Source organism: Stegodyphus dumicola, chromosome 2, assembly GCF_044657685.1.
Source record: "Stegodyphus dumicola isolate Sdum_Otavi_A_Nest chromosome 2, ASM4465768v1".
NCBI classification, from domain to species: domain Eukaryota; kingdom Metazoa; phylum Arthropoda; class Arachnida; order Araneae; family Eresidae; genus Stegodyphus; species Stegodyphus dumicola.
In genome coordinates, this window is record NC_140769.1 from 249,602,241 (window position 1) to 249,617,340 (window position 15,100).

At 30.5% G+C, this 15,100-nt stretch overlaps 1 protein-coding gene across 3 annotated transcripts in view; it reads left to right on the top strand.

Moving 5' to 3' along the window:
• The window catches only part of LOC118193502 (poly(rC)-binding protein 3-like), a 135,056-nt gene that overhangs the window by 82,996 nt on the left and 36,960 nt on the right, over positions 1-15,100 (top strand). For 2 of the 3 annotated variants that reach the window (XM_085812004.1, XM_085812005.1), the window contains 3 exons: positions 9,459-9,588; positions 13,197-13,220; positions 13,321-13,353. In XM_085812004.1, the coding sequence (XP_085668130.1) occupies positions 9,463-9,588; positions 13,197-13,220; positions 13,321-13,353 (183 nt within the window). In that variant the 5' untranslated portion in view covers positions 9,459-9,462. Of the gene's footprint in view, positions 1-4,727; positions 5,023-9,458; positions 9,589-13,196; positions 13,221-13,320; positions 13,354-15,100 lie in introns of those variants that run through there. The other variant, XM_035364602.2, reaches the window with a different exon arrangement.

Here is a 15,100-nt window from a genome sequence, read left to right on the forward strand (position 1 = left end):
ATATGGGTTCCTGGAAGTACAAAGAACAGAACAAAAGTTGTCACAGAGACAAGATGTGTAAATAAGAATCTGTAACCCTTCATAAAGCTGGCTTCTTATAAGCCTGTCTTTCTTTTGCATATTTCTTGACATGAAAGCGCGATTGGCTGTTACCTAACATATTTGCATACTTCCATCTACCTCTGCAGCGAATTGCATCCTCTTCAATTTTGATTTGCTTCCGGAAATTAACGTTTTCCTCTCCGTGCTTAACTTTTGGAAGTGAGTGTATATGGAAACTTTTCTTATTATAAATTATTATGAATTCTTGGTTTATTGCTTTGCAGCTTTAGCGCAAGTCAAGCCTGTCATAGGCCTTTTAATTACTCTATTTTGAATTTATATTCTAATTAATAACAGCTTTTTAGCGCTGTTTTAGTAACAGCCTACTCTCTATGTATTATCTCCAAGAAGAATTCCAATTTTCTCGCCAATTTAAGCTAAACTTTCTTAGATAGAAAACTGCACTTTACGACAACCCTTTTACTTCCATCAACTTCATACTTGAATTTCCAGCCATTTGGTTTTAAAATTTTGAAGGCACGTTTGTTAATTTTAACTTACTAGTTTGATCTTTAAATTTCTAATTAGCTACTTATTTTAAAGTTTAAGATTATCATTTTTGATTTTCTTATATTTTGAATAAATATAGCTTTTTTTGAATGTTCTAATATGTTTACTTCTGTTTTTGAGTTTGAAAATGAGAGTGTAGGGGGTATGTCTTGTAAAGTAAGCATCTCTTTCGGATTAATTGTGTTCTTAATGAGAAAATTTAATTTTAAGATTATTTGCTATTTTGTTTAACAAGATTCATTTGGCTTAAATGGACCGTCTTTATTAGGATGGAGTATTAATTGTGACTTTATGGTTTGTATATAGCAAATAATTTGATGCTTACTTGGAAGTAAAATGAAACACTCTCTTTTAATTTAGTTGTTGTTAATTGATGGTAAATTGGTTTATCCCCGTCATAAGTCGATTAATCTGCGATCAATGACAATAGCTACTTTTACAATTAAATTTACTTTTGGTTTTGATATTTTTGCGACTAGAGATTTTTCGGAAGCACTTCCGCAGAGAACCCGGTAAATGTAAACATTGCCAACTATGGCGATAATAGTTCAAACCTGGTAACCTAGCTAATTCATCCTATTCGCTTATGCGAAGGTTGTCGTTGTTCGCATTTGGAGATTTATATTATGTTTCTCTTATTTATTATTATTTTTTCTGAATTTTTTAACAACGAATAGATAGAAATATTTTCGCGTAATTAAAGAAGTTTTCGTCGAAAGATGCCGGTTCTCGGGTCGTCAGTTCGGGATCAAAGGAAGAAATTATGGCGGGAGGGGTGAATGCTAATTTGTAACATGGCTGTTCACGTTATGTTCTTAATTATTAACAGCTGTAAGCACGCAGATCCATGAGGTTTCCAACCCCTATAATAATTTTAAAATGTATAAATTTCTGGTTTTATTAAAAATGCTACTGAAGAAAATTTGATTACTGTTGAAGGTTATTTGTATTGTGAAATATATTATGAAAAAGGATAGGTATTTGTTTCAACGTAAAATGCTTTAAGCTGTATGCAAGTAACTTGAAAAAAAAAAAAAAAAAAACTTAAAACTATGTAAAATGGATATATCATGTCATATCATAAAACATTTATCATATCATAAAACTATGTAAAATGGATATGGTCATGCATTCATTAATTTATTACATGGGCATGGCTCTTACCGAAATACATCAATCAACAGGCAAAGTACTTAATAGTGAAAAAAAGACATTTGTAATAGAAATATTAGTATTTTATTATGAATTAGAGAAAATACATATAAGTATATTGTAAACGTAAGTATAAGAAAACTAATTGTTATTTTTTAAATGAATTTTTACTTCCCGTTATGTTTAATACATTGTTTTCTGTGCTAACTTGAATTTAATAGAAATTTATTTTCGTATATCACGTTTAACCTGTTAGTTTTATATCTACATACTTATTATCTGTTAATTTTTACTACCATTGTCTGCTAACTTGAATTTACGTCACAAAAAACCAACCACGTTTACAAAATATCACGCTTACGGCTCGGCTCAGCTTGGCGAGTAAAACTGCAACGGCGCCAAAGGGTTCTCTGCGGATGAAAACCCAATTTTTCTTAGCAGATTTTTTTTAAACAAGGAGATTGAAATTAATAATTTAAATTCTACAAAAAATTGTTTTTTCATTTATGGTAATTGAATTTGAGTTCCTTCAAGATGGTATACGGAAAGTTTTTATTATAAATTATATATATTTCTTAGTGTGTTTAACTAAAACCGTCAAACTGACGTCAGATATCATTCGTAATTTCCCTGAAGTGAACAATTTTTAACTTAGTTAATTTGATTACTTCTGAAGTGAGGGCATGTATATGCTTTCATTTTATTGAAGTATAAATGCGAAGTATGCTTTAAGTTTTTATCTGTTATTTAAATTGAATTGCATTGAATGTTGTTTTCAAAATATAATACTAACGATACGTACTTTGGTACATTACCTATTCAAATTTTTAATTGAATCGATCTGTCATAGCTGAATACATTAAGGTAGTGGCTATTTTTCGGAAGTTTTAGTATTTTATACACTTTAAATATATATCACTCTGGTGCATCGTTCCTTTCATTAGTAAGTTATTTTGCTCTGATATCAAACAGAATGCAGCTCTATTTCAGATATTCGCCAATGGTGTTTAGACAGACGAAAGCAGCAAAAAATAAAAAAATAATATATAAAACGTGCTTGATAAAATAATGGCTCAGTGTATTTCATACGGTATGGATTTTAGAAAAAGGCTGTAATTTATTTGAGAAATAAAAGTTCATTTTCCGAGACAAACTTGCTTGGTTCGTGCGACCTACTTAGTCGGTGGGTTTACCTATTTTGACAACATAATCTAAAATAAAGTAAGTAGTTAAAGTTAAACTTTGTTTTCATACATTATGTGAATTGTAAATAATAATAATAATAATAATAATAATAATCAGAATGTAATTTTGTGTACATTTACTATTTCGCAATGCGTTTATCATGCATTGCCATCTTATCCTTTTTAGCCCAAAAAGGACGTTAGTCCCGAATAGGATATTAGTCTTGAAACGGTATTTTGATTTGAATCACTATAAACGGTGAATCACTTTTTAAATTGTTGCCCACAAATATTATAAAAGAAGAAAGAAATTAAATAATGAGGGATTTGCATGAATGTATGCGTTTTTCTTGCAGTGTGAAAAAAAAATTTTGAATGACGTAGTTCTCCGCCCGACGCATAGAAGCTCGAATTTTATATTTGTAAAACTAATTAATTTTTTATTTAGAAACTCAACGATTTCAAATCGAGCAATGACAGGATTACCCTCCCCCCCCCCCAAAAAAAAAAAACTTGCAACGTACGAGACTGTCTACCGGAAATTCTAAAGATATGCTGTTTTTAAATATTTTATGATTTTGCTGTTGAATCGAATTTCATGTGGCGTAAGCGCCAAGAACGTGATACTTAATAAGAAAAGCACACACACGAAACATTAAATAATAAAAAGATAAAAAGTTTTGTAAAGCCATCCTTTTAAGAAAACTAGCCATTGATACGAAATGTGCTGAGAAAACACCGGGTTCTTCCCCGGTGTTGGCGTACATTTCCATAGGAAAATGTATGCCAACACTTAACGCTACATCGAGAATTTTAAACGTAAACTACTGTGGCGCTTTTAAAAATTTTGTAATTTTGCTGTTGAATTGTATATGGCGTAAGTGCGAAAAATTTATGCATAATAATAAATTTGAAAAGCCAAAAAAGGGGGGTAGGGGAAGTGTGTAACAGCAGGACAGATTGCGAGCTCAGCCAGAGCGTAAAAATCCTAAACAAACCCTTTTGGGCGACCGTTAAAATCTGAAACCTGTCAGATTTTTTTTTTTAAATATATTTTTATTTATAATTTTTTTTTTTTTTTTTTTTTTTTTTGCTTTATTGGGATGGGCTGTATGGTCATTTGTGATTTACTAGTTTAAACTTTGCGTTATTTGATGATAACAAAGGTAGCGCTGACTAATCTCCCTAAAGACATGTAGAACTTGTATATATGTAATATATGTTCCATATTGCTGCTACCGTTGTAATTTAAAATTGAGAGGGTCCATTTGGGAGGTTTATTGTTGTGTGATGTTGATTTTTATTTCAACACTCACATATCTGCAATTTCCTTATAATTTATTCCGATATGTTACTTTTTATTCTCATGCTTACATATCATTACTCGTATTATTTTTGTTTTACACCTTTTTATGAATTTTCAACTGACTCTTGAGTGAAGGAAACTTGCCTTATTAAATATTTCCTGTATGCTTATAAAAAAACTTAAATCTTGCTCTTGTGTGTGTTTATGTACACACACACACACACACACACACACACACACATATATATATATATATATATATATATATATTACGTAAACTTTTAAAATATTCGTTTCCTAGTTAAAGGAAAACTGTAATGATTTCTTTAGCTTAAAAGTCGTAGATGTTTCACTTCGAATTTTGGAAGAGCGAATAATGGGTCAATTTTCCTTATCTGTGATGTGGAACGCTTGCGACACAATGTTCCAAGGTTACAAGTTTTTCCTATTGTTTTCATTTCGATTGAAAAGACTGCGCAGGCAGGTGTGTATGTCTTCGTGGAGCTCCTAGGCATTTTCCAGACTCTATTTAGAAGCTATTCACCTAATTTGATTGCAACTCGCTTCATTGGGATGGAATTCTTTCTTCTCATCCTGCTTTCCTTTCATTTTCCCACTTTTTTTTTTTTGTCTCTGTTGTGAGACCTCTAAAGTGATATGCTCAGCAAATTCGCCCCTATAATTGGATTACACTCTAGGACTACTCTTTCTGTGGTGGCTCGTTTGGCCGTGTTCCCGCGAAACTTTGGATGGCCGGATTCCGCATAGGTGGGTCTTCTTATTTCTGCCTCTGCCTTTTTTTTTTTTTTTTTTTATTTACCGGTATGATAGTTTTAGCTTATGTCTGTAATTGTCTGAGCTCATCAGAGTATTGCGTCATGTATAAAAATTAAAGAAATAGTGGTTCACGTGTGCCGTCGCTTCGAACTACCATTAAGTGAAGTTTACTTGTGCGTAATTTCCGGATATTTTAATTTTTAAGCTACCTGGGTAACTTCATCTATGGAAATACTGCTAACTTTCAGATCTTTTTTATTTTGTTTGAATTATTTGTTCTAACTTGATAACGTTGCAGTATCTTTTTTTTTTTTTTTTTTTTTTTTTTTTTTTTTTTATGTGGCAAACCGCATATTTTCCTTTCAAGAGTTATTTAAAAAGTAATTCAAATTTAAGAATAATTTAGCTTATGAACGGGAATTGCTTCTTTGTCTCTAGAAAAGCTCTGCAATTTTTATTTGAAATTAATCTCAAACATTGATTAAATTTTATCATTTATGCAAAAATTCCACCAACTAATTATGAGTACGCATATGTTATCGCGATTGTATTTAAAATGCTGTAGGAATATTTTTCATTCTTATGCTTAATCATTTTAGTTTGATTCTTGATTTTAGAATTTTAATGATAACAAGCATTCATAAAAATCTTATCTGGACTCTTTTTAAAGTATGTTTTTATTTTTATTTGTGTAGTATATATATATATGCATAAAATAGTTATTATTGTAGTATATGCAAAGTAGTATTAATAGTCAAAAGGAAACTGTCCTTTATGCATTGATTTTGAGTTCATGGATTAATTCCGAATTTATTAAGCAACAAAAATGATTAGATTGAAATTGCATTTGCAGCATTGCTGAGCATTCCAAAAGGAAGGTTAACCAAACTCAAAGTTGACCAGATATACTGTTTTAATGAGTACAGTCCTAATTAAAGAGTGTGTTTTCATTTCAAATACCTGCTGAAATTTCAAGCTGCACTCATTTATAAGAAAAATTGTCATATTCTGCATAATCTGAAATATTTGATTCTCTTTTCTTATTTGTAACATGTCTTAAAATATTATATATATATATATGTGTGTGTGTGTGTGTGTGTATTAGAGTGTATTAGAAATTATAAAGGTTTATAGAGGGTGTTTACACATTTTTAAGAATTTTGATAAAAATTTTTGAAAAGCATATGTTTTGGAATGAAAATTTTCTGGCAACAACTTATTATTTGAAATGAGAAATAGTGTCTGCTACTTTTAAATCAATCCTTCTTTCAAAATGCCACATGTAAACAAGCTGTGGATTATGAACTATATGTTTTTGCACTTTGCAAAGAGAAATAGTCCTATTTCATAACTCAAAAACATTGTAAAATGTATAGTTTTAATATTTCTAAGTGCAAAACAAGCAGCATTATTAATAAGAGAGGGAAAAATCATCAAACATTACTTCTACATGGAAAGAAATCTCCAAACAAATACATGGAAAAAGGTACATATGCATGGTTTCTACTGTTAAATAGATGGTAATGAGAAAATCTGCTGATGCAGAAATGAGTTGCAAAGGCTTAAATCATCTGTAGAAATAATAAATAAAATAATAAACCAAGATTTTACACCTTTAAAAAAAAAAAAAAAAAAAAAAAAAAGCATATTATTCACCAGCTTTTGCTGAAGCATGTGAGCTCAACATAGAACAATTTTTAGGACCCTATATGAAAACGATTTAGTAGAAGATAAATAGAAACACATTGTGGTGAGCCTTGATGAAGTAAATAACTGCAGCTAGAAAAAGGTCTATTTATTATCAAAAATGACTAGAAAGAAAATATACAAACATGGTTTCATCAGTACATAGAAAGTTTCTGCAAAGGGTTACAGAATCCTCTTACATTGGCAAATTCAAAATAAGAAGAGTGGGGAAAATGTTAAAATCAACTCAGCATACTATCAGGAAAGTGCTTTATGTCTGATGTTTACTGAAAAAATTCCATTTCTTTATCCCAGTGACTTTCAATGAGTGAAAACTTCATCAAGACAGGGCAATGAGTTATACTTTGAAAAGTATCACTGCATTTCTTGAAAAAAATGAAGACTGACACTGGTTTTATGTATATACATTATCAAAGTAATCTTGCAAAATCTCCTGACATTGCACCTATTGACTCTTGGGCCTTTGGTCTCTTGAGCTCTGTCTAAGTACAAACCCAGCATGATTGATAGACTCTGGAAAGTAGTGGCAAAGGAATGGCAATCTGTACTCTGGTAATTTTACAAAGAGCCCTCCTATTATGGAAATCATGATGCAGACTTGTAGACTTGGAAAACAAATCCTGTCAGATTGAATATTTAAAAAAATACTCTATACGTTTTAAATATTAATTAATGATCCTGAAATCATTCTAAAAATGTGTAAATACCCTCTATGCAATCAAGTGGAAGCCAATTTTAAAGAAGTTCACAAAACCATGGAACTTTTGAGAAACTAATGGTATATTATTCAACAGACTCATTTGATACATAATTAAATTTGGTACTGTCCTGTTATTGAGACTGGGTTCTGAAATGTAGGAATGGATGTATATATATGTACGCATGTATATATATATATATATATACATGCGTACATATATATATATATATACATACACACATACGTTTCTGAATCTGGTCCCAATAACAGAATTGTATCTTGAATTCTATGTTTAAACAAAAAATAATCTGTTCATTGTTTAGTTTTCAGCCCATAGAATTTTTTATAGCACTTTATTTGAAAAATTCCAAGTTGAATAATAGCATCTTTCTTATGTATGAAAATATGCTTTCCTCTTTTATATCTATATAGATCCTGCTGTCATGAACACCTTCATATTTGCTCATTCTAAAACTAAAGAATAACTGACCTGTTATAATTCTGTGTTTTTTTAAGGGATTTTCAAAATAAATTCGTAAAAGTTCAAAATTGCATACTTATTTTTATTTAGTTAAATATTTTGAGAATTATTATAAAAAATTATCTTTCTTTTTTTTTTTTTTTTTTTTTTTTTTTTTTTTTTTTTTTTTTCTCCCTGAGAGCGGGGTCTTTTTAAATGAAAATAATTTTATAAGTATTAAAGCATATATACTGATTTTAAATGTATAAATTCTACTTGTTCCATTTACTCCACCATTTGATAACTGATAATAACTTGTTATCTGGTACTTAAAATACTTTTGAAACTTTGAGTCTTTTATAAATTTTACGCAACCTTGTAAACTCCAGATGTCTGCTGTGAACACATAAATAACTAATATTTCTTTTTCATTAAACACATGTGACATTTGACAAAAAAAAGGCACTATCTTAAATATATAAGAAGTGTTGCTGCATAATATTGCCAAATCAATAGTGAATCTTTTTCAGTTAAAGGCCCACTAGTGGCCGAGCGGTAAAGTCGCTGAACACTAGTAGTTTGGTTCGAGGTTTGAATCCCGCAAACGGGCTGGCTGCATGGGCGTTTTCGTGGTTTTCCCCATGTGTAATGTGTATACGAGGCAGTTTCTCTTGGAAAGTCCTCCACGAAGGTATCCCTCCCCTTAGGCAGATAGCCCTAGTGTGCTTTGCCATAATTAAATAAACCGAACCAAACCAAACTTTTTCAGTTAAATAATTGAAATATATTAAAAAACATGTAACATTTATAGTGTTTTGAGTATAGTAGTATAGTTCTTTGAATAAACCTGTTTAATATAACTTGTGTTATAAATATGATGAAGATTTTTGTGGATAAATAATCATGTGTAAAAATATTACACTTGAGCTATTATATACCTACATACTTTTTTTTTTTTTTTTTTAAGTGTAATATAGGGAGCAAAGTATATTTTATTTTCCAATAAGCAATGTACATATGCTGTTTTTTTTTTTTTTTTTTTTTTTTTTCATTATCATTTACTAAATATAAATTTTCTTATGAAATGCAAGTTCCTAATTTTATTTGTTTGGGAGAATTAATATATTTTGTGAGTTGATCTTTTATAGTCAGTCTGCCAGTATTTGGTGTAATAGTCTTGTATTATGTTGTTCTTAAAAAGTTGTTTTGTGTTTGACAAAGGTTAATTAAAATAATTTTTAAGTTCTAAAAAAGAAAGATATTTATTAAATGCTCAGTTAATTAATTATAAGCTACATATGAGTAAGCCTTAGATATGTAGCATAGATCTGGAATAGAAATAAATATTTCATGTGCCAAATTGGGCATAAGTAATTTTCATTAACTATTATCAGCCACAGAAACTACTCTTGTGTTTTTAGAATTATTTTGAAATTAAAAAAAAAAAAAAAAAAAAAAAAAAAAAAACCTATATCAGGTTTAATGTAAGTGTTTAGTTTTTTTTATTCATATTCTAATATTAGTTTTTATACATATTCTAATATTTTCTTTTTATTATAGGAAGATGGCATCAGGTGTTGAAGCTCCTTTAAAAAGTATATACCACATACCTCATCAGCAAGGACCTCTCACACCAAATGGAGTTGCACCTGCTGTTACTCTTACTGTCCGTCTTATCATGCAAGGGAAGGTAAGACGTTATAAATTATACTGTATGAGATCTGATAAATTGATATTTTTCTCCCTTGCATGCTTGTACTCATTTAAAATTTTGTGATGTAGCATCAAAATTTTTATTCATTCTTCTTTTGTTTATGGCATTAATGATAAATGTGGATTTATGATAAATACCGGATCTATATGCTGTTTATGAAATGTAAAGCACTGATGGTGAACATTTTAGATTCAGCTATGAACATTTTTGGAAATGCATGATACTGTGTGTCGTCTCTCAAATAAAAGGGAACTATTTCTTTCTTGAAAAGATAATTGTGTAATAAAGTATGGTGTTTTATATTTTAAAGTGCTCATAAAAGTTGGTTACATGTTTTATTTAGTCCGAGACAGTACAGTATTAGTCCCAGACATGTACTACTTCCAGTTTTTCTACAAAATTTCTCAAAATTAGTTGTAGAATTTTATAGAAATATTTTCAATTCTGGCACTATTAAAAAAAAATCACACTTTTTGTTTAATCCCTGTAGAACAAAGATTCAGTTTATTTTGTTTGCTTCACTAAATATAGCGAAACACATCTATCTGCCTAATAAAAGAAATTGTAATCTCTTTCTACAGAGCATTCTATGAGCAGTTTTTGTATTCATGTTACATATCGGGAGGGGGCAAGACTTCTGAACACATACATGCAGATAGCCCTGATGAGATTTGAAGCAATTTCAGACTAATAAGGGTCATTGATCTCATCTCCTTGCTGTCAGTAATCCTTGTTGGTAAAATGAAATTTAAATACATAACTGTGCATACCTTTATATGGACAATTTATCTAAGGATACGTGAGAATAAATTTAATGTTATGGCTCATTTTTCAATGCCTGTTATCAATAGATTCACAATTTTTCTGCCAGATTTAGACAGTAATTATATAGTTTTGGCTATTTGAATTAGAGAGTCCACCAGTCAAGGAATAAGCAAACACTTTGTAAGGTATATTTTAATTTTATAACAGTTAATTTCGAATCCCTTTCCAGTTAGTTCATATTATATCAGTTACTAATAAGAGGAGTAGTTTCATTTTCTTCACCCCATAAATTTGTGAATTATTTTCAGCCAGAAAGTATAAATGCGCCTTCATCACAAAATTTCTTGAAACAGTTCTCTGACTACTTTTAAAATTCTTGAGCCAGTTGTTTCTGGCTTTCAGAAATTTTTTTTTCAGATGATTGGTGTGATTACGGCAAAGCGCTCAAGGGCTATCTGCCTAAGGGAAGAGATGCTTTGTGGAGTACTTTCTAAGGGAAACTGGCTGGTGTGCATATTACACATGGAGAAATTATGAAAACGAGTATCGCGTATGCAGCCAGCCTGTTTGCGGTGTTCAAACTTGGACCAAACTACCAGTGTTAAGCGACTTTGCTTCTCAGCTGCTGGTTAGTGGCCTTTTTTTTCGGGGGGGGGGGGATGACTAGCTTTCCCATATAAAATAATTTTGCTAATATGAATGACATGCTTTGTCAAGACATTTTGTCTTGCAGATTTGTCTCCATTTGAAAAAGAAAACATTAATTTCATTTATTGTTGTCTTCAAAGCTTCTTTCTACTGAGACTTATAATAATGTTTTTAAATAACTGAAAAAGTATATGACATTTGTTCACACCATTATTCTTTTGTAGTGAGAGGTTTTTCTTTCCAGAATTTTAAGAGATTTTTGTTTTTCTTAATCTTCTGTCAAAAGAATATTCAGCATTTTTCATAACCACCATTTGTGACTTTTTGTGACACCACTTCTGACAAATTATTTCTTGTGTTGGTTAAAATTGCAGCAGAGTGAGGGAAATATAGAATCAGTCTGGCCGATAAGGACAGTTGCGCAAGCGTCCTCGTGTCACCGAATGAAATGGCAGGCATGCTGTATGCATGGCAATAACAAATCATACAACATTAACTAAAATCCTAGCGCAACAATCTGTTTTAACACATACTATTCAAGACTGTGTGCAAAGGAAGGGGAACTGCAATTATTCATTCTGCTTTACATTTGTGTATGGCTGCAATAGTGTCCTGAATGTCAGACATGGACATACAGTTTGCACAACATTGTCATTTTAGGTTAATCTCAATTCTGCCTTCTACACCATGATGGTCATATCCAAGTCTGTTAACAGCACAGTAACAAATGTCTTGATTACCACATTGATTCATCAAGTGAAGTTATGGCTTGGAATGCCACTAGATTGTATTCTTGCATCTTCTTAATGCACTTGTTGTAGCACTTTACAGCCATTGCTAAATCTTTGAAGTTTTTGTATATATTGTGCTTCCTAATTTCAAGGTTTGTCTGTGGTTAAGCTACAGCAGGGCAATTCACAGCTGCATATGATACACAGTATTCAACAGTTCTCTATTGCTCATCAAGTTACACTGTTACCATAACTCACCCATTCTCTCAATGTGTCTATTGAACATATCTAGTCAATGAATGGTGTCCTAGCATACACAACCCATGGTTGTCCAAATGAAGCAGCACCAGAATGGCATATCCTAAATACTCATTGGAAGCCTCTTTCTTTCAGTGTTTATCTCGTTGCAGCACTACAAGCTATGGGGGCTATAAAGAATATTGATTTCTTTGTGTCCACAAATCAGATGGTATTGTAATTTTAATTAGTTCACTTTTGGTATATTATATTATTTGTCCAGGAAATAGGTTGTGGTATTTTATTCTTTGTTGTCTTGCATTTTGGAGTGCAAACAGTGTGCATGAAATTAAGATTGAAAATGCAAGGATTTTAATGTTGAGATTAGATTGTTTAAAGATTTCTAAGGTAATGTGGAGAAAGATAAGTTGTACTATATGGTTATTTTTTTAGTATCACCTATTTATATAAACTAATTAATACGGGGTAAACTATTATTGTTGTTATTCTTTTTAACACTTTTTACAGGACAAGTTCAGACTTATTTTTAGTTCTTAATTTTTATGTATAGCTTAGAAATAATTATACAGTCTTTTTTAATAAAAACTAGAACTTCCTGGCTATAAAGTGAGCATTTGAATACTGAGCGATAATAAAATTGATTTGTTGTTATTTTCCATTGCATAAAACCTATATTATATTAGAAGGTATATAAAGCTTAAATTTAGTTTTTTGAAGTTTGTATGCTATCATCCTGAAAAAATTCAGATCATTATATGAGAAATACATTCTTATGGTGTGTAATGATAGTAGTGGAATAGGGAGAAATCTTTCATCTTCTGTTCTCAAATTCTGTTCAATGGGAATTGTGAGTAAAATCTGTATGAAGAAATTAGTATAATGAAGTATTTTTTTGCTGTTTAAAATTACGTTAGTGAGGGGGGGGGAGTATGTAAGGTATGCCTAGTATACTTTTTATAATTGCTTGTAGTATGAAAGGGTGATAGCAGTCTTTAATGCTGTCCAGGCAAACTCTAGATTAGCTTTACAACTTTACATTTAATTATAGATTTGAATACATTTGATTTTTTTTTTTTTTTTTTTTTGTTTAACTTTGATACCCTTTATTCTATGAGTGACCTGTTAGAAGTTTATCTATCTATATAAATTGCTTATTTATATATTTTTTTCTTACATATTTAGGAAGTGGGGAGCATTATTGGAAAGGTAATTAATTCAATTTGTTCTTTTATGTAGAAGAAACTCTGTAATAGTCATTTTTATTTTTATGAAGAACTTTTTTGTAATTTATTAATGTCTTTTATAGAAAGGAGACAATATAAAGAAATTTAGAGAAGAGGTAAGATTTCCTTAATTTCTTTACTTAGTTGTAGAATTAAAGTTAATGAATGACTATCCATCATTACCAGATTCCTTTATGTAAGCACTGGTAAAAATCTCAAAGCCTTATGTTTGCTTAATCCGTAAATGCCTTGGCATGAAGCCAGACAGTCCACTTTTAAGCACTGCATCTCAAACAAAGGAAAGAAAAAAGCATTTCCTAGAACTTACCCTACTAATATCTTTCGAACTGCTTATTACTATTTTTAGGATTCTTTCTTTGCTCTCCTTATTTCTTGCTAATTAATGAATCATTCTTCTGATTTTATTCATATTTTAGGCTATTTTTCACATTTGAATTTCAAAATTATTTCTTCAAACATAATTAAAGCATTCATCTTAAATAATTTTAAAATTATAAAGTAGCAATTTTGGACCACCTCTATTCTAAAGTGCTTGTTAATTTTTAGTTACAAAAATACTGTCATGCAGTAACAGATGAAACTTAGTTTGCATAGATGTGCATTCTAGGTAAAAGAGTTGTATCATTAAGGTGTCATGTAATTTTAAAATTTTCAGCTGTTTATTGGTATTTATTTGAGACTTTCCGGTTATGAAGCATAAAGTACGTAGTTAGGCAACATGATTTTAGATAGATCATTATGTATCATCTGAACATACAATATAAATTTTGTTTTTATTCATTTAACTTTTAACTATAAAGCACATTTTCTCAGAATTTTACTATTATTTTTTCTATATTTGTTTTCTGATATGATAGTAAAATAAACATTTATTTTCCTGTGAAGTTTTTTAATTTCACTCATATTTTGTATTTGAATATTCTAATCAATCTTCTATAACAGGGGTTGGCAACCTTGTAGCTGTGGTGCACTAAACCAATTTACCACTATGATTCAGGATGCCATACAGTAGGAAATATTTGAAACAATTCGATTCCTGTGGCAATACATGCAAAGTTAGGCAATAGAGTCTCAAGAATACAGATTTAGAGTTTTATTATATACTAATTATGTATTATTTAAATATATTTGTTAACATAAAATTTTATTAACACAAATAAAAAATCTAAATTGTACATATATTATGTACCAAGTATCTTTTAAACATATTTATTAAAATAAAATAAATAATTTAAAATAACAACATACTAATAACTTAACATAGAGCACAACATCATTCACTTTGGTACTTTCATCAAAAGTAACACTAAATGCAAATTTCTTGTAATCCAGAATTCTGTTTTGTTGCAAGATTTTCTGCCATTCGAGTTATTTGTCTTTCAGTAATTTGTACAGAAGCAGGTATTTTGTGAACGTAGGATAATATTGTTTGTAGATTTGGTAAATCGCTGGACAATATTTAAATATTTTCTTTAAAATGTGTTCTTGTTGTCATAACTTATCGCACTTGTCTGACAGTTACATCAGAACAAGCCCACGAAATTCATTGTGGCCAGGAGTGCAAGATTGCACCTGTCGTTGGCAGGAGCTTTGAGCACCATACAACTGACAGTATTCCTTTTCTCAGTTTTGCCCCCAATTTTGATGGAGAGCAACCTGAGGGAGAAGTTCGAGGGTCTCCCAGCCCTCTTCTCGTACTACCAACCCCTCAGTAGAATTTTTGGTTTGCCGCACCGTCATGCTACACGGATACTCTACATTTATAAACATCCATATCTGCTTCTGGATTTGAACTCGGGCCTTCCATACGGCAGTCAGCATCACTGACCACTATACCAGTTA